The sequence below is a fragment of the Bombina bombina genome, chromosome 4 (assembly GCF_027579735.1).
Source record: "Bombina bombina isolate aBomBom1 chromosome 4, aBomBom1.pri, whole genome shotgun sequence".
In the NCBI taxonomy this organism is placed as follows: domain Eukaryota; kingdom Metazoa; phylum Chordata; class Amphibia; order Anura; family Bombinatoridae; genus Bombina; species Bombina bombina.
In genome coordinates, this window is record NC_069502.1 from 554824490 (window position 1) to 554852245 (window position 27756).

General features: G+C 36.5%; 1 protein-coding gene across 2 annotated transcripts in view; it reads right to left on the reverse strand.

The window, feature by feature from the left end:
- SNX14 (sorting nexin 14) overlaps positions 1-25408 on the reverse strand; it is a 517711-nt gene extending 492303 nt beyond the window's left edge. For both annotated transcript variants that reach the window (XM_053710493.1, XM_053710492.1), the window contains exons 1-5: positions 25252-25408; positions 14057-14177; positions 13432-13508; positions 13271-13349; positions 8110-8153 (exon numbers count right to left, since the gene is read on the reverse strand). In XM_053710493.1, the coding sequence (XP_053566468.1) occupies positions 8110-8153; positions 13271-13349; positions 13432-13508; positions 14057-14177; positions 25252-25385 (455 nt within the window). In that variant the 5' untranslated portion in view covers positions 25386-25408. The remainder of the gene's footprint in view (positions 1-8109; positions 8154-13270; positions 13350-13431; positions 13509-14056; positions 14178-25251) is intronic.
- Positions 25409-27756: the final 2348 nt, after the last annotated feature.

The following is a 27756-nucleotide window of genomic DNA, read 5'->3' on the forward strand; positions in this document are numbered from 1 at the left end:
ACCCAGGAGGAATATCTAATATATTCTCTGGTTACATTGTGACACGAGAAAAAGATAAAAAAAAAAAAAACAATTTATATATATATATATATATATATATATATATATATATATATATATATATATATATATATATATATATATATATATATATATATATATATATATATATATATATATATATATATATATATATATATATATATATATAAAAAATATATGTAGGGAAAGGGGATAAATTCGAATGGCGCCACACTCTGGAAATATGCCCAATATGTTATTACAAATACGGCTGGAAATAGATCGATGTGATGTAATATGATAAAGTGTTGGTGCAAGATGTATAGAGACCAAACACAAGGGATTAATACGATATAAATGATTAAGTGTCTCTTAACTGTATATGTCAGAAAGATACCTCCCTCATAACAAGCTGTGATGAGGATAATATATATAGAGATGATTTGATTCAATGGAACATTACATGTGTATGTGTACTAGTATTGATACTGTTGTAACTAGTAGTGCCGCAAAATTACTAAAATAGAGATAGTGTGTCATATGATTACACACAAAACAGACCCATGTATAACTAATAGAGAGGATATACGAACACTCTTCCGTTATATTAATAATGCACAGGGTTTCAAAATATAAGATACGATATTGATAGTACAAAAATTCAAAAATTGTAATCAGAATGGAAAATGTTACTTTGAAATAAGATATTGATTACAAATTGAAAATAAAAATAAAAAACCTCTGAGGAAGAAGGGCTGAATTGTTTGTGTCCCTTCGAAACGCTTCAAGATTGTGTCTTACCTTATGCTAAGTTTGCACTGTGTGCATATGTTACTAGCACCGTGCCCCCGCAATCAAGCAAAAGGATTTTAAAGTTTTAAAGTTTTTATTTACCTCATAATATTGAGGGTCCTTGATGTAAGCATACATCGTTGCATATTAATAAATAGTGTGTCATTTTAAAACAGTGTTGCACTATCGTATGTCCTTTTTCTTATATGATTGCATGCACTGTGGGGAAAGAGCAGTATTGAAAAGACAACACATCTCAAACCTACAGCTGATACCGGGAAGGAGACTTATCTGTACACTACGCGGCACTTACCTCATGAGATTGAGGTGAAGGAGTGTAAGTAGGCTCCCAACGGGAACGTTGTGGATTGAAGTATTATCGACTTGAAGTTCTGCACATATGATATGGACTATAACAATATTCATTTATAGTAGTTTTATTTTGTCACTTAGGACGTTCATTACACATCATTTTTATTGTGTATTCCTTATTACGATATCAGGTTATCCCTTTTTATTTTTTATTTTTATTTTCAATTTGTAATCAATATCTTATTTCAAAGTAACATTTTCCATTCTGATTACAATTTTTGAATTTTTGTACTATCAATATCGTATCTTATATTTTGAAACCCTGTGCATTATTAATATAACGGAAGAGTGTTCGTATATCCTCTCTATTAGTTATACATGGGTCTGTTTTGTGTGTAATCATATGACACACTATCTCTATTTTAGTAATTTTGCGGCACTACTAGTTACAACAGTATCAATACTAGTACACATACACATGTAATGTTCCATTGAATCAAATCATCTCTATATATATTATCCTCATCACAGCTTGTTATGAGGGAGGTATCTTTCTGACATATACAGTTAAGAGACACTTAATCATTTATATCGTATTAATCCCTTGTGTTTGGTCTCTATACATCTTGCACCAACACTTTATCATATTACATCACATCAATCTATTTCCAGCCGTATTTGTAATAACATATTGGGCATATTTCCAGAGTGTGGCGCCATTCGAATTTATCCCCTTTCCCTTTCCCCACATATATTTTTTCCACATTATATCTAACAGGTGAAGAGTACTTGGGGGCACAATTCACACTGGTTAGACATTCGAAGGCAGCCAGCTATACACTCTAGGTTAGAAGTATCTATAGGACGGTTCTCCAGCGCCATACCTACACTCATCTTTATATATATATATATATATATATATATATATATATATATATATATATATATATATATATATATAAATAAAAAGATTTATATATATATATATATATATATACACACACACACACACACACACACCACACACATATACACACACACACACAGTTCTTGAAATGTCTGCCCTACTGCTTGCTCAACTATAATATATTATTATGAAGTGAAAATATCTCGGAGTAACCACAGCCCAGGCACAATGTGGTAGACAACAAAAACTGGAGTACATTAGTGAGTTGTTTGTAAAAATCACATATCTGTTACATCACCAACTACCGAGTTCCAAATTAAATCTGGAAGCAACATCTGATCAAGAACTGTGCATAGGGAGCTTCATGAAATTGGTTTCCCAGCATCTGTACACAAGCCTCATCAACATGTGCAATGGCAAGCATCGGCTGAAAAGGTGTAAAGCATGCGATCAAAAGACTCTAGAGCAATGGAAATGTTCTCTGGAGTGATCAATCTTAACTAATTGGCAAAATAATGGATGAATTTAGGTGTGGCAGATGCCATGAAAACGCTACCTACTAGAATGCATAATAACTATTGTAAATAGGGATAACGGTCTGTGGCTCTTTTTCAGGATTTGAGCTTCGCTACTTAGTTCCAGTGAAGGGCCATCTTAATGCTATAGAATACAAAGACATGTTTAAACAATTGGTTGCTCCCAACTCAGTAGCAACAGTTTGGGGATAAAGAAGATCCAGCTCCAGTATTACTATGCCTTTGTGCACAAAGCGAGGTCCTTGAAGACATGGTTTGGTGTGGAGGAACTCGAGTGGCCTGCATTGAACACCTTTAGGATGAATTGGAAGGCTGGATGCAAACCAAACCTTCCTGTGCAATATCGGTGCCTGATCTCACAAACGGTCTTTTGGCTGAATGGGCACAAATTCCCACAAACACGCACCAAAATCTTGTGGAAAGCCTTGCGAGAAGAGTAATGGTTGTTATAGCCCCAATGTGTATTTTGTCTTGCACAAACTCACAGCGAGATTACGAGTTTTGCGGTAACAAGGGTGCAGTGCTAACGAGCAGTTTCAGCTCACCACTCACCTACAGACAACGCTGGTATTACGGGTTTTTTTCAAACCGGCGTCAGCCTCTAAAAAGTGAGCTGAGAGCAAAATTTAGCTCCACATCTCACTGTAATACCAGTGCTGCTTACGGTAGCGGTGAGCTGGCTAAACGTGCTCGTACACGATTTCCCCATAGGAATCAATGGAGCAGAATCTGATGAAAAACTAACACCTGCAAAAAAGCAACGTTCAGCTCCTAACACAGCCCCATTGATTCGTATGGGGAAATACTTTTTATGTCTACACCTAACACCCTAACATGAACCCCGAGTCTAAAAACCCCTAATATTACACTTATTAACCCCTAATCCGCCGCCCCCGACATCGCCGACACCTACATTATATTATTAACCCCTAATCTGCCGCTCCGGACACCGCCGCCACCTACATTACACTTATGAACCCCTAATCTGCTGCCCACAACATCGCCAAACCGTACATTATATTTATTAACCCCTAATCTGCCGCCCCAACGTCGCCGCCATCTACCCACACTTATTAACCCCTAATCTGCCACCCCCAACGTTGCCGCCACTATAATAAATATATTAACCCCTAAACCTAAGTCTAACCCTAACCGTAACCCCCCCTAACTTAAATATAATTTAAATAAATCTAAATAAAATTACTACAATTAAATAAATAATTCCTATTTAAAACTAAATACTTACCTGTAAAATAAAACCCTAAGATAGCTACAATATAACTAATAGTTACATTGTAGCTAGCTTAGGATTTATTTTTATTTTACAGGCAACTTTGTATTTATTTTAACTAGGTAGAATAGTTATTAACTATTTACTAACTACCTAGATAAAATAAGTACAAATTTACCTGTAAAATAAACCCTAACCTAAATTACAATTACACCTAACACTACACTATAATTAAAATAAATAAACTAAAGTATGAAAAAAAAAACAACACTAAATTACAGAAAAAAATAAAACTACAAGAATTTTAAACTAATTACACCTACTCTAATCCCCCTTATAAAATAAAAAAGCCCCCCAAAATAATAAAAATCGCTACCCTATACTAAATTACAAATAGCCCTTAAAAGGGCCTTTTGTGGGGCATTGAACCAAAGTAATCAGCTCTTTTACCTGTAATAAAAAATACAATACCCCCCCCCAACATTACAACCCACCACCCACACACCCAACCCTACTCTAAAACCCACTCAATCCCCCCTTAATAAAACCTAACACTACCCCCTTGAAGATCACCCTACCTTGAGACGTCTTCACCCAACTGGGCAGAAGTGGTCCTCCAGAGGGTCCGAAGTCTTCATCCGATCCGGGCAGAAGTCTTCATCCAGGCGGCATCTTCTATCTTCATCCATCCAACGAGGAGCGGCTCCATCTTGAAGACATCCGACGCGGAGCATCCATCCAGACCGACGACTACCCGACGAATGACGGTTCCTTTTAAATGACATCCAAGATGGTGTCCCTTGAATTCCGATTGGCTGATAGGATTCTATCAGCCAATCGGAATTAAGGTAGGAAAAATCCGATTGGCTGATGCAATCAGCTAATAGGATTGAGCTCACATTCTATTGGCCAATAGAATGCAAGCTCAATCCTATTGGCTGATTACATCAGCCAATAGGATTTTTCCTACCTTAATTCCGATTGGCTGATAGAATCCTATCAGCCAATCGGAATTCAAGGGACGCCATCTTGGATGACGTCATTTAAAAGGAACCGTCATTCGTCAGGTAGTCGTCGGTCTGGATGGATGCTCCTCGTCTGATGTCTTCAAGATGGAGCCACTCCTCGTCGGATGGATGAAGATAGAAGATGCCGCATGGATGAAGACTTCTGCCCGTCTGGAGATCCTCTTTTGCCCTGATCGGATGAAGACTTCTGCCACTCTGGAGGACCACTTCTGCCCGGTTTGGTGAAGACGTCTCAAGGTAGGGTGATCTTCAAGGGGGTAGTGTTAGGTTTTATTAAGGGGGATTGGGTGGGTTTTATAGTAGGGTTGGGTGTGTGGGTGGTGAATTGTAATGTTGGGGGTATTGTATTTTTTTACAGGTAAAAGAGCTGATTACTTTGGGGCAATGCCCCGCAAAAGGCCCTTTTAAAGGCTATTTGTAATTTAGTATAGGGTAGGGATTTTTTATTTTATTATTAGGGGGATTAGAGTAGGTGTAATTAGTTTAAAATTCTTTTAATTATTTTATTCTGTAATTTAGTGGGGGGGGGGGGGGTCCGTACTTTAGTTTATTTAATTGTAGTTAATTTAGGAAATTATTTTAATTATAGTGTAGTGTTAGGCGTAATTGTAATTTAGGTTAGGTTTTATTTTACAGGTAAATTTGTCTTTATTTTAACTAGGTAGTTATTAAATAGTTATTAACTATTTAGTAACTATTCTACCTAGTTAAAATAAATACAAAGTTGCCTGTAAAATAAAAAATAAAACCTAAGCTAGATACAATGTAACAATTAGTTATATTGTAGCTATCTTAGGGTTTATTTTATCGGTAAGTATTTAGTTTTAAATAGGAATAATTAATTTAATTGTAGTAATTTGAAGTGGCGGCTATGTCCGGTCGGCAGATTAGGGGTTAACAAATGTATTTAAGTGTTTGCGATGTGGGGGGGGCTCGGTTTAGGGGTTAATAGGTAGTTTATGGGTGTTAGTGTACTTTGTAGCACTTTAGTTAAGAGTTTTATGTTACGGCATTAGCCCATAAAACTCTTAACTACTGACTTTTAAATGCGGTAGGAGTCTTGACAGGAGAGGGTCTACCGCTTACTTCTTCCAAGACTCATAATACCAGCCTTAGGAAAATCCCATTAAAAATATAGGATACGCAATTGACGTAAGGGGATTTGTGGTATGCTCGAGTCGCGGAAGAAAAGTGAGCAGGACACCTGTACCTGCCAGACTCGTAATACCAGCGTTAGGAAAAAAGCAGCATTGGGACCTCTCAACGCTGCTTTATAAGGCTAACGCAAGACTCGTAATCTAGCCGTCAGTTTTTTTGAAGTTTTAAACCATGAACCTTATGATATTGAACCTAGATTACAAATGTACACTTATTGCTTCCATTATTTGTTTATTATTTCCCCTCTACCTTGTAATTTTTTTAAATCAATGTACCAAACGTCCCACACTTTAAACCTATTAACACCTCAGACGTATATGAGTATCTGGATTTCCTACACCTAACAAGCAGACATGACAGAAAGAAATCCAAAAATACTTTCCTGGACTATTTTTTTTTCAGCAAGGAACATAAAAGCAGTCTTCAATAAACCAATTGCAAAGTGACATCGCAAACCAAAGCAAAACAAGATAAGAGTCACTGCTTCCTTTTCATATTGTGTTTTTGGATTTATATAATGAAATACCTTGGTATACAGCCAAAGTTATGAAGCACTGAAAAAGTGGCTAATTTGTATTACATATCATTATAAAACGAACTAGAAATTGACTAATGCCAGGAATTAGATTTTTAATTAAACCTTGCTCCTATAAATAACAAGTCTGGCTTCTCTGTAGGTTGAATGGTTGCTAAGTTTAAAATAAATCTGTCAACTGTTGCATTAGCGAATTTCAATAAAATTGTGGAGGCAAATAGATAAGAGAATGAGGGAGCAGCTGAAGAGACCTCACAATACAAATAAAATATATATGTGTACAATACGGAATTAATAGAATAAACTGGTTTGTATACTGAAGATTTTGTCAGGGTTGAAGAGGATGCTGGGAGCAGCAAGTTTCTTGTTCTCATGCTCTGTTGTCAGGACAGAAAATCTTTTCACTATAGGCTTCAGGTATAGATGAAATGGTTAAAATAGACAGAATTTCAACCATGGAGGCAACAAGTCTTAAGTACATGAATAAGGGGGCTTATGAGAGGAGAGGCAAGAGGATACTTGGAAACGTACTGAGAAAATTTGCAGAGAGCTTTAAAATGAAGAATTCTACAAGATAATGAAATCTAATGCAGAGGTTTGCAAAGAGGATTTGGAATGCATTTGATATCAACTTGAATAATGAGCCAACTGTGGCATGGAATAATGGAAATTACCCCATGCCTATATATTTCTGTGTATTTTTCCCAATTAAACAAGCAAGAATAATTTAAATGAAACATTAATAAAATTGTAAAAATAAAAAATTGCAAAATACCAGTTTAGATAGCGATATAAAACATAAATTATATACCTATACATCAATAAGAATTAAAACAGAACTTCAAGCTGAGAAATATTGGCTAAAAATATACATTCTGAAATTTAAAGCCATGTTCATTGTAGGAAACACAAACAAAAGAATCGCATGGTATCTGCAATTGTAATACCACTTGTGGAAGAAGATATGAGTCACACTAACACTTTTTTGGGGGGAAAGTTCTATTATAGCATGTAATCCGACTATTTACCCTGCTCTAATGTGTGTTTAACTCCTGCAAAGGAGTTAAACACAGAGTAGAAGTTATGTTTAGTACTCGCAGAGCACTGCTGGTCCCAAACGAAAAATGAAAATAATCAGCAGCCCTAGTTTGAATCAGTAACAAGTTCCACTCAGTAATGTATCGATTATAATGGCCTTTTAAATGTTTCTCCATTCAAAGGGCTTTTTCACCCCATAATGTTTCATACATCTGGAATAGATTTTAAAAAAAAAAATGCAATCTCATGTAATTGACTGGAACACTTGAATCCAATTAGTTTTGGAAAAAAGTCATTATACAAGCGATTCACATACATTTTCCACAACTGTAAATGTGTTCAGTATTTACAAGAATTGATAGATAGACCGACAGAACGCTGAGTAGGTCAGCATGTGTTTTTTAATTAACTGTTTTGATTTATCAATGTCCTTATGGTATCAAAGCAAAAATTAATTAGCAGTTTTACATATAATTGAAGAAATACAATAGCAGTGGTTCTAAGCCAAAAGATTTTTGCAATCCCTGTTCTACAGATAAATTACTACTTACCGATACCAAGGGTAGACAAAGTTCTCCAACACTAATTCAAATACCTGTGGAGGAAAAAAACAAAAACATAAGCATGTATATAGTATATTCATTTATGGAGTCGCTCAACTCTACTATCCACCTAATTTTTTATCAGATCCCCTCTCTGCAGAACCCTATATAGGCTCCCACAGTCTACTAGAGATAGATGAAACTATACATTCTTATTGTTATGGAGTGACAGCATAGTTGAGTATCCCTTCTGCCCTCTTTTCAAATACACTTCTAGCTGCCACCCCTGCATCTTTACTGAAGCACAATTAGTTTCAACTCTCACTTTATTACTCACATGCAACTACTCTTGTGCTGTAACCCATACTCAGAATTGTTAAAAGTTTGGGTTCAAACAGAAAGCTTGGAGTCTTTTTGAGCATTGTATTGTATGAAGTAAGTTTCTCCTTCTCATCCAAAACCCTGTTTAGCAAGATAACAATGACGTCAAGAGCTTCCTTTGCTTATCTTCATGAAGTGCTATACTTTTGGCATCCTCTGACGGAAGCTCCACTTACAGAATAACTAAATGCAATGAACAATTTAGTGAGGCAAAACCATAAATAAGAGCAGTGGTGTTTTATGGAAAATGTATATCAGAATTGTTAAAAGTTTGGGTTCAAACAGTTGGTAACACTTAATTTTCCATAAAATACCACTGCTTTTTTATGGTTTTGCCTCACAGAAGAAGTATTCACCGATGAGATAAGGCCTTGTATCTAAGTAGAAGGAACTAGACAATACCCACTCAGAAGAAGTGGACCTCACGTGTGGCATTCTTAAGGTCCTAAGTAGTTGGAAGTATTTACGGTTACTAATATGAGTGAATGCATTTACTTACCACAGTGAAACAATATAATTTAGTACATTTACGTTTAGAGATTCCATTATTAACTTGCAGTAGAAGTCAATAGCCAAGATAGTATGCAAGAAAACAAATTGATGAGATTATATATATATATATATATATATATATACATACATACATACATACACACACACACATTGCCTTAAAGGGCCACTAAACTCAAAATATTTATTTCACGATTCAGATAGAGAATACAAATTTAAACAACATTTCAATTTACTTCTATTATTTATTTTGCTTTATTTTTTAGATATCCTTAGTTAAAGAAAAAGCAATCCTCGTGGGTGAGCCAAATTGCACGAGGCTTCTATGTGCAGCAACTAATCAGCAGCTACTAAGCATATCTAGATATGCTTTTCAGCAAAGAATATCAAGAGAATAAAACAAATGAGATAATAGAAGTAAATTAGAAAGATGTTTAAAATTGCATTCTCTTTCTAAATCATGAAAGAAAAAATGTGAGTTTCATGTCCCTTTAAAGAGTTTAGTAATCTAAGAAGAGTTTGTCAATTTAGTACATGAAATAACAGAAATAGGAAAAACTTAAGATTTCCAGAGCACTGGTACAAAGACCTAGGAAGAAACCATGCATTAATGCTACAACATCTTCCAGTTGAAGGGAAGTGAGCAATTTTTTTAGGGGATAAATTTGAAAGAAAACTACAATCACTTCTAGTATATCTTGCTTTATCTTTTTATTAGATCATTTAGGATCAGAAGAAATAGGGAAACAGATAGAAATCAGGTGGATACATTTGTGAGACTGTTGGAAATAACTTTCACATTGTAACTGGTATCTAGCCATCCCAAAAGTGAGATTATCACCTAAAAGCACTCACTGTATTCATGTTCCTTTTTACTGGCTAAATCTGAAATCAATTGAGACTTATTGATGCCTCCCACCCCCATTAAGCAGTTTAGATGCTTTGTGAAGTAGTTGGAGGCCTTTTTCTTCACTGTATTTTGACAAATTACATTTGTTAGTCATCAGGTACAGAAGATTTATGAAGTGAAGATTACATGGTCGGGAAAGGCTTTAACCCCAAATAACGCATATGAAGCCGACACATTAAATGACAAAATGAACGTACATTCATCTATTTAACCCATTAAGGATATTTGTGCTCACTTATGCACTTCGGTATTTTAATCATCACACACACAAAAAATTAAGTTTGATTAAAACTAATAATAATTACAATTAATTGGGCTTTATTGCCCTATGGGTGATTGGACCGTTTGAGATTTATGTACATTTCACAATGTTTACACAGTCATGTTTATGCCATAAGACATTGATAAAAAAAAAAAATTAAAACAGGGATATGATATGTAGGTTTTTTTTTACAATTTTATAATGGCTGATTACAATTTGTTTGGGACTATAATATAAACCTAAAACCCATCCACACTATGCCGTTATTGTTTAAATACATTTATATACTATTCTTTATATTTAAGTTGTCCATGAGGTTTTCATAAGACTGGATGCGTTTTAGCCTGGTAATATATTTGAACCATTGATGAACGAGCTCAGACTGTAAGTGAATACAATCCATAAACAAATATATCTGATTTTATGTTTCTCACACAAAACTTTCATGAAAAGAATATGGTATTGGATTGCTGTATGTTGATACTTTTTTTTTTTTTGGTATTAGCCAGCAAGCTGTATCGTGAATATATTGGATTATTGGAAGTTAAGGGGATATAAAACCCACATTTTTTTTTCATGACTCAGATAAAGCATGCAATTTTAAACAACTTTCCAATTCACTACTATCTAATTTACTTCAATCTCTTGGCATCCGTTGTTGAAAAGAATACCTTGGTAGGCTCCAGAGCAGCAATGTACTACTGGGAGGTAGTTGCTGATTGGTGGCTACACTTATATCCCTCTTACAATTGGATCACCTGATGTGTTCGGCTAACTCCCAGTAGTGCATTGCTGATCCTTCAACTAAGTGTTAAAAGAAAATGAAGCAAATTTGATAACAGAGTAAATTAGAAAGTTTTATAACATTTTATGCTCTATCTGAATCATGAAAGGCAATTTTTGGGGTTTTATGTCACTTTAAAGAAAGATTGTACTGCAAAGTTTTTCCCCATTAATGTGTTACCTGCTTCAGTGTTTTAAATTAGCAGTTATATCTTTATTTAGTCATTTGAAATTACAGATCTTTCCTGTTAAAACCACCACCTATACAGAAATGATTAATATGTTTGTATTCTCTAAAGAAAAGCTATGCAAGTATAAGAATAATATAGAAATAAGAATCAGCAGCAGCCCAATGGGGGTGGGAGTGACAGATAATTAAATGTTCCCTCAATTGCTCTCTACAGGGCCTGATGATAAAAGATTCTCCTTCTTGAAGAGAAATTGTAGTGCAGACTTCACAGGGGCTGAACTCCCTGAATGCTATAAAAAATATTCTAGACAGGCACATTTTGCTTGCTATGCACTAAAGAATGGGTCCTTTAGTATTATTGCATTTAAGCTTTGCACTTTCTATTTTACATTTTGATACAAGCTGATCTCACTGAATTATCTTGCCAGCTGTATGCAGGTGAAGTTTGCAAAAAATTCACAATACACTTATTTAACCGACAAAAAAGTAATAGGTACTAAACTATAGGAAAAATCCATTTAAAGGGACAGTCTAGTCCAAAACAAACTTTCATGATTCAGATAGGGCATGTAATATTAAACAATTTTCCAATTTACTTTTATCACCAATTTTGCTTTGTTCTCTTGGTATTCTTAGTTGAAAGCTTAACCTAGGAGGTTCATATGCTAATTTCTTAGACCTTGAAGGCCGCCTCTTAAGAATTCACTGTAATAGGGTTTTCAACACTAGAGGGTGTTAGTTCATGTTTTTCATTAGATAACACTGTGCTCATGCACGTGAAGTTACCTGGGAGCAGGCACTGATTGGCTAAACTGCAAGTCTGTCAAAAGAACTGAAATAAAGGGGCAGTTTGCAGAGGCTTAGATACAAGATAATCACAGAGGTAAAAAATATATAAATATAACTGTGTTGGTTATGCAAAACTGGGGAATGGTTAAAAAAGGGATCATCTATCTTTTAAAACAATAACAATTCTGGTGTAGACTGTCCCTTTAAATTGTAGAGAAAACATTTCAGTTTCATTTGTATTGGCTGCAAACAGACTTTATATCAATTCCATATGTTCTCTTGTTAACTTACCTCTCTCCTGAGACATTCGGTATCCCAGAGAGCCTCATTACTTGCTTTGGAAGGCATCTCTGAGGGACATCCAGGTTCCGCCCCTTTTCTTATAGAATTCAGTCCCTGTGAAGTCTGCACTATAATTTCTCTCCAAACTGGAGAATCATTGCTTATTAAGCCCATATAAAGTGATTAAGCTCTCTGGGATACTAAAGCTAGCAGCTTTTCAGTTTTATTTTACATAGAGGAAATACAAAGTGCAAAAGATACACATAAATATACAAACTATTTTGTTAAAGTTACACAGAAACTGTCAAAGCATAATGAGAATTTGTAAAATCACAATCCTAAATACACTGCTGTATACAAAATCTATATGCATTAAAATACAAAATAAACAGTGAAAAAGTTTATACGTAATAAAACAATCTGAAGTGTAAAGTAATATAAAATACAAAGTGTAATTGCAGCAGAACTCATGTCATGAGGTGCTATATTGCATTGGGATTGTCTCTCCTACAAAAATACAGGGAAAGTCTGTTAGAGAAGTATAGCAAAATCTGCCGTTTTAGAATTTTACTAAGGAACTTGCAGTGCTGAAGGATCATTTTATATCATCTTGTGCGAGCAGAGAGGTTTATATAATCAGACCGTAAGTATCAGCCTTCGTGTATACAGACAGATAAGAAGGCATGTGTGCATAGAGAAATAGATAGGCTAAACAAGTCTGCTCTTTCTGCAGGTTCAGCCCGTTTACATGGACTGTGCTTTAAATAAGAAAATATATATTTTTTAAATAAACATAAAAAAGGAGTGTATATATATATATATATATATATATATATATATATATATATTTTTTTTTTTTTTTTTTTTTTTTTTTTATTTATTTTATACTCTGCAGCTGGTATAAAACGTCATTGCAAACACATTAAGAGGAAACCAATTTTACAGTACAATGTCCCTTTAAGTCAATACATACATTTTGCCTCATGCAGTAAAAGCATTTCGTCTAGATGGTGTGTAAAAAAAAAAAAAAAAAAAAAAAAAAAAAAAAAAAAAAAAAAGTCACCTCTGCTAAAGATGCATCAACTTTAGATGGCACTTTCAAATTCAACCACGGCTGATAGTTTTCCAGCTGCAGAGTTGGTCTGTTAAATAAAAGGACATGAGGACATTAAACAAATGATAAAACAAATAAGTAATATGATGAAGCTACTGGGCTTGTCTTACCTATGCCTTTTGCATTTTACTTTTCCACAAACAGCACAGGTATGGCCTTGAGGGAAAAGCTCTTGATGTTCCAGACGCTGAAGAATTAAATAAATATGCAAATTTAATTGTCAATTACATTTGACAACATTGTGACAGCTTCAAAATCTCAAGCTCGCTGTTTTAGGATCATGTTTCATACATCATATAAAGTCCCTGGCTAAAGTCTATCATATTCCCCCTAAAATAGCTCCAACATTTGTGACTTCCTAAAATAAGACAAAAGTAGGACGCTAATCCACCCAATCATCATATCATATAATCACAGCCTCACTGATCTACCAGTCTGCCACCTGTCCCCACTGCAATCCTTATCTGCTACATATCCGTCTCTTGTTTCCCTGAATTTCTTAGCCTCAAGTTACATTCTCCTCTATAGAAATTATTTTTTTTTCAACTTTCCTGGTCTCACTCTGCAATTCATGCTTCAAGCATCCCTACAAATGCACCTGTTTAAAGAAGCCTTTCTCACTTATAATTTTTCACCTTCTCTCTTCCTTATTACCGTGTGCCCCTTGCTTATAAAAAGTACCTGTATATACTGTACTCCATTATTCATCTTTAGAATCTTATGGCGGCTAATTACCTTTGGCTTGTATTTTAGGTTAAATAAAATATTTGGAAGAAGAGATTCAGGCCCCAGCGAGCAGTAGAATGTGACAACTCCAGCAACAAAGGACCAGAAAATCATAAGAATATGAATGTATCTGGAAAAAAATTAAAGGGAGGAATTATTTTAGAAGTGACACATAATTGCAGCTGAACTGTAAATAGCAGCTGTTGACTATACACAAGTATTGAAGACATTAAAGGGAAAGTTTTCTACCAATTAATGTGTTCCCATTTCAAGGAACAGTCTACAATAGAATTGTTATTGTTTTAAAAGATAGATAATCCCTTTTTCTCTTGTTAAGTGTATCCAGTCCACGGATCATCCATTACTTATGGGATATTAACTCCTCCCCAACAGGAAGTGCAAGAGGATTCACCCAGCAGAGCTGCTATATAGCTCCTCCCCTAACTGCCATTACCAGTCATTCTCTTGCACCCAACGAATAGATAGGATGTGTGAGAGGACTGTGGTGATTATACTTAGTTTCATACCTTCAATCAAAAGTTTGTTATTTTATAATAGCACCGGAGTGTGTTATTCCTTCTCTGGTAGAATTTGAAGAAGAATCTACCTGAGTTTTTCTATGATTTTAGCCGGAGTAGTTAAGATCATATTGCTGTTTCTCGGCCATCTGAGGAGAGGTAAACTTCAGATCAGGGGACAGCGGGCAGATTAATCTGCAAAGAGGTATGTAGCAGCTTATTATTTTCTGACAATGGAATTGATGAGAAAATTCTGCCATACCGATATAATGTAAACTCAGCCTTAAATGCAGTAGCAGCAACTGGTATCAGGCTGTCATGTATGTATATTTTACACTTCAGTATTCTGGGGAATGGCACTTCACTGGAATTATACTGTATGCATAAAACTTTAGCCTAATTTGCAGGGACTAGCAACAGGCTTTTTAATAACACTCAATTTATTAATGTTAAACGTTTTTTGCTGGCATGTAAAATCGTTTAATTTTCTGAGGTACTGGGTGAAAAAATGTTTTGGGCACTATTTTTTTCCACTTGGCAGTCGTTTTATTTAATTTATGACAGTTTACTGATCTCTCTCACTGTTATGTGTGAGGGGGAGGGGCCTTTTTTGGCTCTTTTGCTATGCATCAAAAAATTCAGTCAGAAGTTTATTGTCTTCCCTGCATGATCCGGTTCATCTCTACAGAACTCAGGGGTCTTCAAAACTTGTTTTGAGGGAGGTAATCACTCACAGCAGAGCTGTGAGATTGTAGTTGACTGTGATAAAAAAAAAAACGTTTATTTCTGTATTTTTTTTTTATTTTTTTTCTGCTATCAGGGTTAGTTATCCTTTGCTAATGGGAGCAATCCTTTGCTAAAATTGTGTTTTTTTCAAAGATTTGATGCTATAACTTTTCAGTTTATTAATTTTCAACTGTCATAACTTTTTCTGTGCTTCTTATAGGCACAGTACGTTTTCATATTATAGTAAATTACTTGAAAAGTATTTCCAAGTTGCTAGTTTATTTGCTAGTGTGTTAAACATGTCTGATTCAGAGGAAGATATCTGTGCTATATGTGCTAAAGCCAAAGTGGAGCCCAATAGAAATTTATGTACTAACTGTATTGATGCTACTTTAAATAAAAGTCAATCTGTACAAATTGAACATATTTCACCAAACAACGAGGGGAGAGTTATGCCGACTAACTCGCCTCACGTGTCAGTACCTGCATCTCCCGCTCGGGAGGTGCGTGATATTGTAGCGCCGAGTACATCTGGGCGGCCATTACAAATCACATTACAGGATATGGCTACTGTTATGACTGAAGTTTTGGCTAAATTACCAGAACTAAGAGGTAAGCGTGATCACTCTGGGGTGAGAACAGAGTGCGCTGATAATATTAGGGCCATGTCAGACACTGCGTCACAATTTGCAGAACATGAGGACGGAGAGCTTCATTCTGCGGGTGACGGTTCTGATCCAAACAAACTGGATTCAGATATTTCAAATTTTAAATTTAAGCTGGAAAACCTCCGTGTATTACTAGGGGAGGTGTTAGCGGCTCTGAATGATTGTAACACAGTTGCAATACCAGAGAAAATGTGTATGTTGGATAAATATTTTGCGGTACCGGCGAGTACTGACGTTTTTCCTATACCTAAGAGACTTACTGAAATTGTTACTAAGGAGTGGGATAGACCCGGTGTGCCGTTCTCACCCCCTCCGATATTTAGAAAGATGTTTCCAATAGACGCCACCACACGGGACTTATGGCAAACGGTCCCTAAGGTGGAGGGAGCAGTTTCTACTTTAGCTAAGCGTACCACTATCCCGGTGGAGGATAGCTGTGCCTTTTCAGATCCAATGGATAAAAAGTTAGAGGGTTACCTTAAGAAAATGTTTGTTCAACAAGGTTTTATATTGCAACCTCTTGCATGCATTGCGCCTGTCACGGCTGCAGCAGCATTTTGGTTTGAGTCTCTGGAAGAGACACTTGAATCAGCTCCATTAGATGAGATTACACACAAGCTTAATGCCCTTAAGTTAGCTAACTCATTTATTTCAGATGCCGTAGTACATTTAACTAAACTTACGGCTAAGAATTCCGGATTCGCCATTCAGGCACGCAGAGCACTGTGGCTAAAATCCTGGTCAGCTGACGTTACTTCTAAATCTAAATTGCTTAATATACCTTTCAAAGGGCAGACCTTATTCGGGCCCGGGTTGAAAGAAATTATCGCTGACATTACAGGAGGTAAAGGCCATGCCCTGCCTCAAGACAGAGCCAAACCTAAGGCTAGACAGTCTAATTTTCGTTCCTTTCGTAATTTCAAAGCAGGAGCAGCATCAACTTCCTCTGCACCAAAACAGGAAGGAGCTGTTGCTCGCTACAGACAAGGCTGGAGACCTAACCAGTCCTGGAACAAGGGCAAGCAGGCCAGGAAACCTGCTGCTGCCCCTAAGACAGCATGAATCGAGGGCCCCCGATCCGGGAACGGCTCTAGTGGGGGGCAGACTTTCTCTCTTCGCCCAGGCTTGGGCAAGAGATGTCCAGGATCCCTGGGCGTTAGAGATCATATCTCAGGGATACCTTCTAGACTTCAAATTCTCTCCCCCAAGAGGGAGATTTCATCTGTCAAGGTTGTCAACAAACCAAATAAAGAAAGAGGCGTTTCTACGCTGCGTACAAGATCTTTTATTAATGGGAGTGATCCATCCGGTTCCGCGGTCGGAACAAGGACAAGGGTTTTACTCAAATCTGTTTGTGGTTCCCAAAAAAGAGGGAACTTTCAGGCCAATCTTGGATTTAAAGATCCTAAACAAATTCCTAAGAGTTCCATCGTTCAAAATGGAAACTATTCGGACAATTTTACCCATGATCCAAAAGGGTCAGTACATGACCACAGTGGATTTAAAGGATGCTTACCTTCACATACCGATTCACAAAGATCATTACCGGTATCTAAGGTTTGCCTTTCTAGACAGGCATTACCAGTTTGTAGCTCTTCCATTCGGATTGGCTACGGCTCCGAGAATCTTCACAAAGGTTCTGGGTGCTCTTCTGGCGGTACTAAGACCGCGAGGAATTGCGGTAGCTCCGTACCTAGACGACATTCTGATACAAGCTTCAAGCTTTCAAACTGCCAAGTCTCATACAGAGTTAGTACTGGCATTTCTAAGGTCGCATGGATGGAAGGTGAACGAAAAGAAGAGTTCTCTCTTTCCACTCACAAGAGTTCCCTTCTTGGGGACTCTTATAGATTCTGTAGAAATGAAGATTTACCTGACAGAAGACAGGTTAACAAAGCTTCAAAATGCATGCCGTGTCCTTCATTCCATTCAACAACCGTCAGTAGCTCAATGCATGGAGGTGATCGGCTTAATGGTAGCAGCAATGGACATAGTACCCTTTGCACGCCTACATCTCAGACCGCTGCAATTGTGCATGCTAAGTCAGTGGAATGGGGATTACTCAGACTTGTCCCCTACTCTGAATCTGGATCAAGAGACCAGAAATTCTCTTCTATGGTGGCTTTCTCGGCCACATCTGTCCAGGGGGATGCCATTCAGCAGGCCGGACTGGACAATTGTAACAACAGACGCCAGCCTACTAGGTTGGGGCGCTGTCTGGAATTCTCTGAAGGCTCAGGGACAATGGAATCAGGAGGAGAGTCTCCTACCAATAAACATTCTGGAATTGAGAGCAGTTCTCAATGCCCTTCTGGCTTGGCCCCAGTTAACAACTCGGGGGTTCATCAGGTTTCAGTCGGACAACATCACGACTGTAGCTTACATCAACCATCAGGGAGGGACAAGAAGCTCCCTAGCAATGATGGAAGTATCAAAGATAATTCGCTGGGCAGAGTCTCACTCTTGCCACCTGTCAGCAATCCACATCCCGGGAGTGGAGAACTGGGAGGCGGATTTCTTAAGTCGTCAGACTTTTCATCCGGGGGAGTGGGAACTTCATCCGGAGGTCTTTGCCCAAATACTTCGACGTTGGGGCAAACCAGAGATAGATCTCATGGCGTCTCGACAGAACGCCAAGCTTCCTCGTTACGGGTCCAGATCCAGGGATCCGGGAGCGGTTCTGATAGATGCTTTGACAGCACCTTGGACCTTCGGGATGGCTTATGTGTTTCCACCCTTCCCGATGCTTCCTCGATTGATTGCCAGAATCAAACAGGAGAGAGCATCAGTGATTCTAATAGCGCCTGCATGGCCACGCAGGACTTGGTATGCAGATCTAGTGGACATGTCATCCTGTCCACCTTGGTCGCTACCTCTGAAACAGGACCTTCTGATCCAGGGTCCCTTCAAACATCAAAATCTAATTTCTCTGAAGCTGACTGCTTGGAAATTGAACGCTTGATTTTATCAAAACGTGGTTTTTCTGAGTCAGTTATTGATACCTTAATACAGGCTAGGAAGCCTGTTACCAGAAAGATTTACCATAAGATATGGCGCAAATACTTATATTGGTGCGAATCCAAGAGTTACTCATGGAGTAAGGTTAGGATTCCGAGGATATTGTCTTTTCTACAAGAAGGTTTAGAAAAGGGTTTATCCGCTAGTTCCTTAAAGGGACAGATTTCAGCTCTGTCCATTCTGTTACACAAACGTCTGTCAGAAGTTCCGGACGTTCAAGCTTTTTGTCAGGCTTTAGCTAGGATCAAGCCTGTGTTTAAAACTGTTGCTCCACCATGGAGTTTGAACTTAGTTCTTAATGTTTTACAGGGGGTTCCGTTTGAACCCCTTCATTCCATTGATATCAAGTTGTTATCTTGGAAAGTTCTGTTTTTAATGGCGATTTCCTCGGCTCAAAGAGTCTCTGAGTTATCTGCCTTACATTGTGATTCTCCTTATCTGATTTTTCATTCAGACAAGGTAGTTCTGCGTACTAAACCTGGGTTCCTACCTAAGGTGGTCACTAACAGGAATATCAATCAAGAGATTGTGGTTCCATCTTTGTGTCCTAATCCTTCTTCGAAAAAGGAACGTCTGCTACACAATCTAGATGTAGTCCGTGCCCTGAAATTTTATCTACAGGCAACTAAGGATTTTCGACAAACGTCTTCCCTGTTTGTCGTTTATTCTGGTCAGAGGAGAGGTCAAAAAGCTTCGGCTACCTCTCTCTCCTTTTGGCTTCGTAGCATAATACGGTTAGCCTATGAGACTGCTGGACAGCAGCCTCCTGAAAGAATTACAGCACATTCTACTAGAGCTGTGGCTTCCACTTGGGCCTTTAAGAATGAGGCTTCTGTTGAACAGATTTGCAAGGCTGCAACTTGGTCTTCTCTTCATATTTTTTCCAAATTTTACAAATTTGACACTTTTGCTTCTTCGGAGGCTGTTTTTGGGAGAAAGGTTCTTCAGGCAGTGGTTCCTTCCGTATAAAGAGCCTGCCTGTCCCTCCCGTCATCCGTGTACTTTAGCTTTGGTATTGGTATCCCATAAGTAATGGATGATCCGTGGACTGGATACACTTAACAAGAGAAAACATAATTTATGCTTACCTGATAAATTTATTTCTCTTGTAGTGTATCCAGTCCACGGCCCGCCCTGTCACTTTAAGGCAGGTAATTTTTCCATTAAACTACAGTCACCACTGCACCCTATGGTTTTCCTTTCTCTGCATGTTTTCGGTCGAATGACTGGTAATGGCAGTTAGGGGAGGAGCTATATAGCAGCTCTGCTGGGTGAATCCTCTTGCACTTCCTGTTGGGGAGGAGTTAATATCCCATAAGTAATGGATGATCCGTGGACTGGATACACTACAAGAGAAATAAATTTATCAGGTAAGCATAAATTATGTTATTACCCATTCCCCAGTTTTGAATAACCAACACAGTTATAGTAATACAATTTTTACCTTTATGATTACCTTGTATCTAAGCATCTTCTGACAGCCCCCCGATCACATGACTTTTTATTTATTATCTATTGACTTGCATTTAGTACTGCATTGTGCTAAATCTTAAATAACTCCTCGGGCATTAACACAATTTTATCTATAGGGCCCACATGAACTAGCACTCTGCTGTTGTGAAGAGCAAATAAAATAGCATGTGATTAAGAGGCTGTCTGTAATGGCTTAGAAATAGGCAGAAATTTAGAGGTTTAAAGGTTATAAAATATATTAATATATCAATGTTGGTTGTGCAAAGCTGGGGAATGGTTAGTAAAGGCGTTATCTGTCTTTTTAAACAATAACAATTTTAGTGTAGACTGTCCCTTTAAAATCTCAGTTATCTCTCGGTTCCAAAATATAGCCAAAGGGTAATGAGAAAGTGGCTTGGAAAGCTTTTAAAAAGGTGTTGTGCATGGCTTCTTGGTTAACCGAAGAGCTGGAAACTATATTGAGCTTGCTAACAACCTTCTAGAAAAGTATTAACAATTAGGCTGCAACATGTCACTCAAAATCTACTCTCTCAACTCTCATCTGGACTTCTTCACTGACAACTGCGGTGCAGTGAGTTATGATCACGGTGAGCGATTCCACCAAGACATTTCAGCAATAGTACGAAGATATCAGGGTAGGTGCAACGCTTCTATGCTTGCTGATTACTATTGCACAGTGACAAGAGATGCCCCAGAAGTTAAGTACAAGCAACGAGAAGGTGCTCTTGTGAAAAGGCCACTATTTCAGATAGTACTTTTAATTGCTGTATGTTTTTTTCTTTGTGTTATTTGCAATTGATTGAATGAAAACAAATTTCATTTGTGTTGTATCAAGAAAATATTGGATTGTTGTAATATTGTTTTTCACTATGACTATATTACTGAAGTGCAAGTAGTGTATCTCAAAAAAATAAAATAAATCTGAAGTCATATTTGTTTTTCAAGACCCAAAATTAGTAAAGTATGACTATTTTTCGTAAGGAAACAAATTAAAAGTATTTTTTTTTTGTTGAACAGTGTTATCCATTCACTGGAGTATCTTAAATTGTTTACAAATAGCTCCTTCACTTTTATTTTCTTACTTGAAAAAGCGGATTTTCCATATTGTATCCCCACCATACTGAACATTCCTGAACTTATGTTCTGATAACTTAAAAACAATGCTAACAAGAAGGTTTAGATAAAATAATGCTCTCAGTGACTAAAGATACAAAATGTTTACTTTTGATTGTTCGCTCTAAGTACTGATCTTTGAGTAAACAATAATAAAGAAGATAAGTAGGACTTTGTGTAAATAATTAGACAAAAAAAAAAAAACATAATGAGGTATTCTCTCCCTACACGTTCAGCCCACTGTTTTGGGTTGTGGTTTCAGTTAGCAGAAAAAAAAGGCTATTTTATATACATAAATAAACCTGAAGGACAAAAATTCCCATACATTTTAAACTCTGAAACTGGTAAAACAAGTAATCGGATAGGGACAGTGTACTGGAAAATTGTTTTCCCTTTAATGTGCTTCCAATGATGTGTTATACCAGCTGCAGGATTTAAAATGTATGCAAATTTGTTTCATTTATTTTATTTTTGTGATTGAAATGCTGATTGAAACCACAACTAAATAAAATGGTCTGAGCTTGTGAGCTAATTATTTGCTCAAAGTCCTCAACTACTTAAAGGGACACTGTACCCAAAAATTTTCTTTTGTGATTCAGATTGAGCATAAAATTTTAAGCAAATTTCTAATTTACTCCTATTATCAAAATTTCTTTATTCTCTTGGTATCTTTATTTGAAATGCAAGAATGTAAGTTTAGATGCCGGCCCATTTTTAGTGAACAACCTGGGCTATCCTTGCTGATTGGTGGATAAATTAATCCACCAATAAAAAAGTACTGTCCAAAGTACTGAAACCAAAAAAAAAAACTTAGATGCCTTCTTTTGCAAATAATGATAGCTAGAGAACAAAGAAAAATTGATAATAGCACTAAATTAGAAAGTTGCTTAAAATTGCATGCTCTTTCTGAATTACAAAAGAAAAAATTTGGGTACAGTGTCCCTTTAAGTAATAAAGTTTTCAGTATATTTGGGGATAAAACAGGAGCAATTTGTAAAGAGCTTAAAGGGACACTGAACCCAAATTTCTGCTTTTGTGATTCAGATAAAGCAAACAATTTTAAGCAACTTTCTAATTTACTCCTATTTTCTTCAATCTCTTGGTATCTTTATTTGAAAAGCAAGAATGTAAGTTTAGATGCCAGCCCATTTTTGGAGAACAACCTGGGTTGTTCTTGCTGATTGGTGGATAAATTCTCCCACTAATAAACAAGTCTTGTCCATTGTTCTGAACCAAAAATTGTCTGGCTCCTTAGCTGAGATACCTTCTTTTTCAAATAAAGGTAGCAAGAGAACAAAGAAAAATTGATAATAGGAGTAAATTAGAAAGTTGTTTAAAATTGCATGCTCTATCTGAATCATGAAATAAAAAATGTGGGTTCAGTGTCCCTTTAATACACTCCAGCAAGTAAAATAGATCATTGGGAACTCACTAAAGAGGAAGGGGAAACATAAAGTACTGTCTCTTTAATTGGGAAATGGAAAGCAAAAGAAGATACAATTTTAAATCATGCCAAGAGATTTGAAAGGTTGATTATTTTTCACAACACTACAAAATAAGCAATGTGATAAAACCACTTAGTAAACACTGTGTTCCAAGAAGGTTAATTAGATGCACCATAGCAGTTACATAGCTATCCGCTTGATAATGGTTACTTAGAGCTTGCACCCAGGGGTCAAGTCGAGCGGGAACGCATGGGAACGGAGTTCCTGCACTATTTTTGCAAGAAGAACTAAGTTCCCTCTGGACAGAGAACAGAAACGCTTCAGTAAACACTGCTGGTGCTGGTGGTGGGAGGAGCTGTATGGAGTTATAGTGAATATAAGTCAGCCATATCAAAGAAATACAAACATACTATTTTACTTCCATTTTCAAATGTTCTTTGTTTTCTTGGTATCTTTTGTTGAAAAGCAGGGACCTAAGTTCAGGAGCGTGCACATGTCTGGAGTTTTATAATAATGTTATCTGTTTGCAAGAGCAGTAGCTGAGAGCACTATTCCCTGCCGTGTAGTGCTCCAGACACCTACCTAGCTATCTCTTCAACAAGAATACCATAGGAACGAAGCAAATCAGATAATAGAAGTCAATTAGAAAGTTGTTTAAAATTGCCTGCTCTTTCTAAATCAAGAAAGAAAAACATAACAAATGTATTTAGCGATAATTTGTGCAATAACAAAAAAAAAATAAATTAACATTTTTAATAATAGTTAAAATTTTAGCCGAGTGGTCAGTAAAATCATCCAGGTGGTGCACCCGCTAAAAAGGTCCTGGGGAGAAATTATATATATAAAAATAAAAAAAAAGGGGGAGTACTCATTCCTTCCTATAAGTGTTGCCAATTTTAGTCCCATGGAAGGAAGACAAAGCTGCCTTGCAAAGTTTTCCCGCCAAAGAATCATCATGGCTGGCTCAAGAAGAAACAAAAGCCCTAATAAACTCATAAACCTCAAGCATTCTTATGACCAGAAAGGCTTTGAAAGTCTAGTGCCTTTCCAACGGGTACATAGGAAATCACTAGAAGCTTCCATATAATATCTGTGACTATGCCTTTATTTACAATTGTATGTTCTGCATGAATTGGGGTTTTTTTGTTGAGGGGGGGGTTCATCTTGCTTTAATGCAAAACAATAGAGAAAAGATCTTAAAGGGATACTAAATCCCAAACTTTTCTTTCATGATTCAGATAGAGCATGAAATTTTAAGCAACTTTCTAATTTACTATTATCATTTTTTCTTCATTCTCTTGCTATCTTTATTTAAAAAGCAGAAATGTCAAGCTTAGTAGCCGGCCCATTTTTGTTTCAGAACCTGGGTTACGCTTGCTTATTGGTTGACTGAATGTAGTCACCAATAAGCAAGCGCTATCCAGGGTTCTGAACCTAAAACGGGCCGGCTACTAAGCTTTACATTCCTGCTTTTTAAATAAAGATAGCAAGAGAACGAGAGGAAAAAAAATTGATAATTGGAGTAAATTATAAATTTACTTAAAATGTCTTGCTCTATCTGAATCATAAAATAAAAAATTTGGATTAAGTATCCCTTTAACAAACTGTGCTCAGCAGTGAAGAGAGTCCAAACATATGTTTAAAGGATGTTGCTGTTATTACACATAGTTAAACTCCTTAGATTTCGATACATATCACATTGTAAAATGAGTATTAACGTATTAGTTAAATGAGATTATATATATATATATATATATATATATATATATATATATATATATATATATATATGTATATATAAACTATGCAAATCCAAAATATTCTGTAATCAATAAAACAGATGCTATATTCTATAACTTGTTACCCCTCACAAACCTAAAAATACATTTAAGAAATCACAATAATTAAAATATTTACAATAACAAAAGATATATTTTCAATGGAAATATATTTTTAAGTTACAATACAGTGCAACAAAAACAGAATTGTTTCTAAGTTTTTTTTATGATCCAAGTGAAAGAAACTGTAAGAAAAAGTACAACCAATTCAAATAAAAGTACTGCGTTAATATGATTTCTCTTATACTACAGCAGTAGACAAAACAACTGTCACTGTACGCATTATAAGCAAAACACACGGTGATAACTATCAATGCCAGACTGTTAAATATAGGGTGGCAAGCACCTATCATCAGCTTGTTACAGACAAGTTATTTGACAGTAACTGAGTGGCCGCTCTTATACCTGTTAAGCAGGATTGTGGACGCGGTAAGGGACAGCAATATAAAACATGACAGCGGGTACTGTCTACACGCCTCCCGCAGACCTCCAATTCTCAGCCGCTGCCTAAGGCCGAGCCATAGCTCCCAGACCCCCATGATGATCTCTGGCACAGACAGCAGCTCTGCAGTACCTAGCAGCTCTTCCGCTCAGCTGACACAACAAACTACGTCATCAATAGTCGCCTAGACGCCATCTTTGTTAAGGTCAGTGTAGTTACTGCAAATGCAGCACTGTAATAGTGTACCTTAGAAACTGAGTAGCTTGTCGCTATTTATAGGAAATATATATAGTGCTCACATATAACATACAATTTTTTAAACAACTTTCCAATTTTCTTCTCATATCAAATTGTCTGCATTATTTTAGTATCCTTTGTTGAATGAGCAGCTAGCACTACTGGGAGCTAGCTGAACATTTTGGATGAACTAATAACGAGGCATATCAATGCAGCCACCAATCATCAGTTAACCCCCAGTAGTAACTTGCTGCTTCTGAGCCAATGCTTTTCAACAAAGGACACCAAGAGAACAAAACCAATTAGATAACAGAAGTAAACTGGAAAGTTGTTTAAAACTGCATGCTATCTATTTATCACATAGTTACCAACAGTCCCTGATTTTCAGGGACAGTCCCTGGATTTTGTTTTATGTCCCTGGAAATGTCCCTGAAAATCTCTTTTGCACAACATTTGTTGTTTGTATATATATATATATATATATATATATATATATATATATATAGGTGGCCCTCGGTTTACAACGGTTCAATTTACACCGTTTCAGAATAACAACCTTTTTTTCCAGTCATGTGACTGCTATTGAAAAGCATTGAGAAGCAGTGCATTGATTAAAATAGCCAGTAGGTGGAGCTGTCCGCTTGTGTTGCAGCAAAGCCAAGCCAGCTGAAATTAATCAGTTTAACCAGACCTGAGCTATCGAGCAGATTTCAAAGGAAAAAGATCTTCCTGTCTATAAATCAGTCCAGATTGGAATGCATAGAAAGAACTGTTTGCAGAAAAATGCAAGTGAAGTCTGTGTTGTGTGATTATTTTATTAGGATTATAATGCTGTTTCGCAAATGTTTTTGTTCATTTAACTTAGTTTAATTATATATTATGTATTGCGTGATTATTTTATTAGGTTTATAATGCTGTTGAGCATTTAAAGTCTTCATTTCAAAGCTTTAAACATAATGTAATAGCTGTTACTTATGACAATTTTGAGAGGGGCCTGGAACCTAACTCCCTCACTTCCCATTGACTTACATTATAAACTGGGTTTCAGTTTACAACTGTTTCGATTTACAACCATTCCTTCGGGAACCTAACCCCGGCGTAAACTGAGGGCTACCTGTATATATATATATATATACACACACACACACGCATACATATATACAGATAGATAGATGATAAATAGATATAGTGTATTATTTAAATATAATTCATTCCTAATGGAATATTGTTATTATTATTGAATGGGTTCACATATTATTTGTCTTTCTAATTTTGATGCTGTGTTGTAAAAATAACCATATGCCCAGAAGGTGTTCCAGAGACTGGGTAGGTGTAAGAGCTTGGTGCTGTAATCTATATAATAAACTATGGATAAGTCTAAATTATACTATTACTTTCAAATGGGTGTGTTTTGATTGCAGAACTGAGTGGGCAGAGCAGATGAACAGTAGGTCGTCAATACTCCAGTAACCCGCTTGCTTGCTCTGCTGCAAAGTGTCCCTGGAATTTTTTTTTAAATGTTGGCAACTATGTTATCATGAAAGAAAAATTGGGGTTTATGTCCCTTTAAACCCTTAAAGGGACATGAAACCCACAATTTTTCTTTCATGATTTAGAAAGAGAATGCAATTCTAAACATCTTTCTAATTGACTTCTATTGTCTAATTTGTTTTATTCTCTTGATATTCTTTGCTGAAAAGCATATCTAGATATGGTCAGTAGCTGCTGATTGGTTGCTGCACATAGAAGCCTCGTGTGATTGGCTCACCATGTGCATTGCTTTTTTTTTCAACTAAGGATATCTAAAAAATGAAGCAAAAAAAATAATAGAAGTAAATTGTAATGTTGTTTAAATTTGTATTCTCTATCTGAATCATGAAAGAAAGATTTTGGGTTTAGTGGCCCTTTAAGAGATTCTATGCCATGCAGTACATAGACTATTGTACTCTCATAACTACGGTTGCCAGCTATGCGCCATAAAAATACTGGACGCTCTATAGGTGACTGGGCACGTATGGTAGGTGGGGGTCATACAATGACCCTCAAAAACTTAACCTTAGCCCCCACCATGTATATTTTCCTAACTGAGCAGTCATTGTATCCCCTTTGTTACCAGTAACACACTTACCCTTGACTGACAGGAGCACACAATTTTACACCCCTGACTACATGTAACACATATTTCATGATTCAGATAGAGCATGTAATTTTAAGCAACTTTCTAATTTACT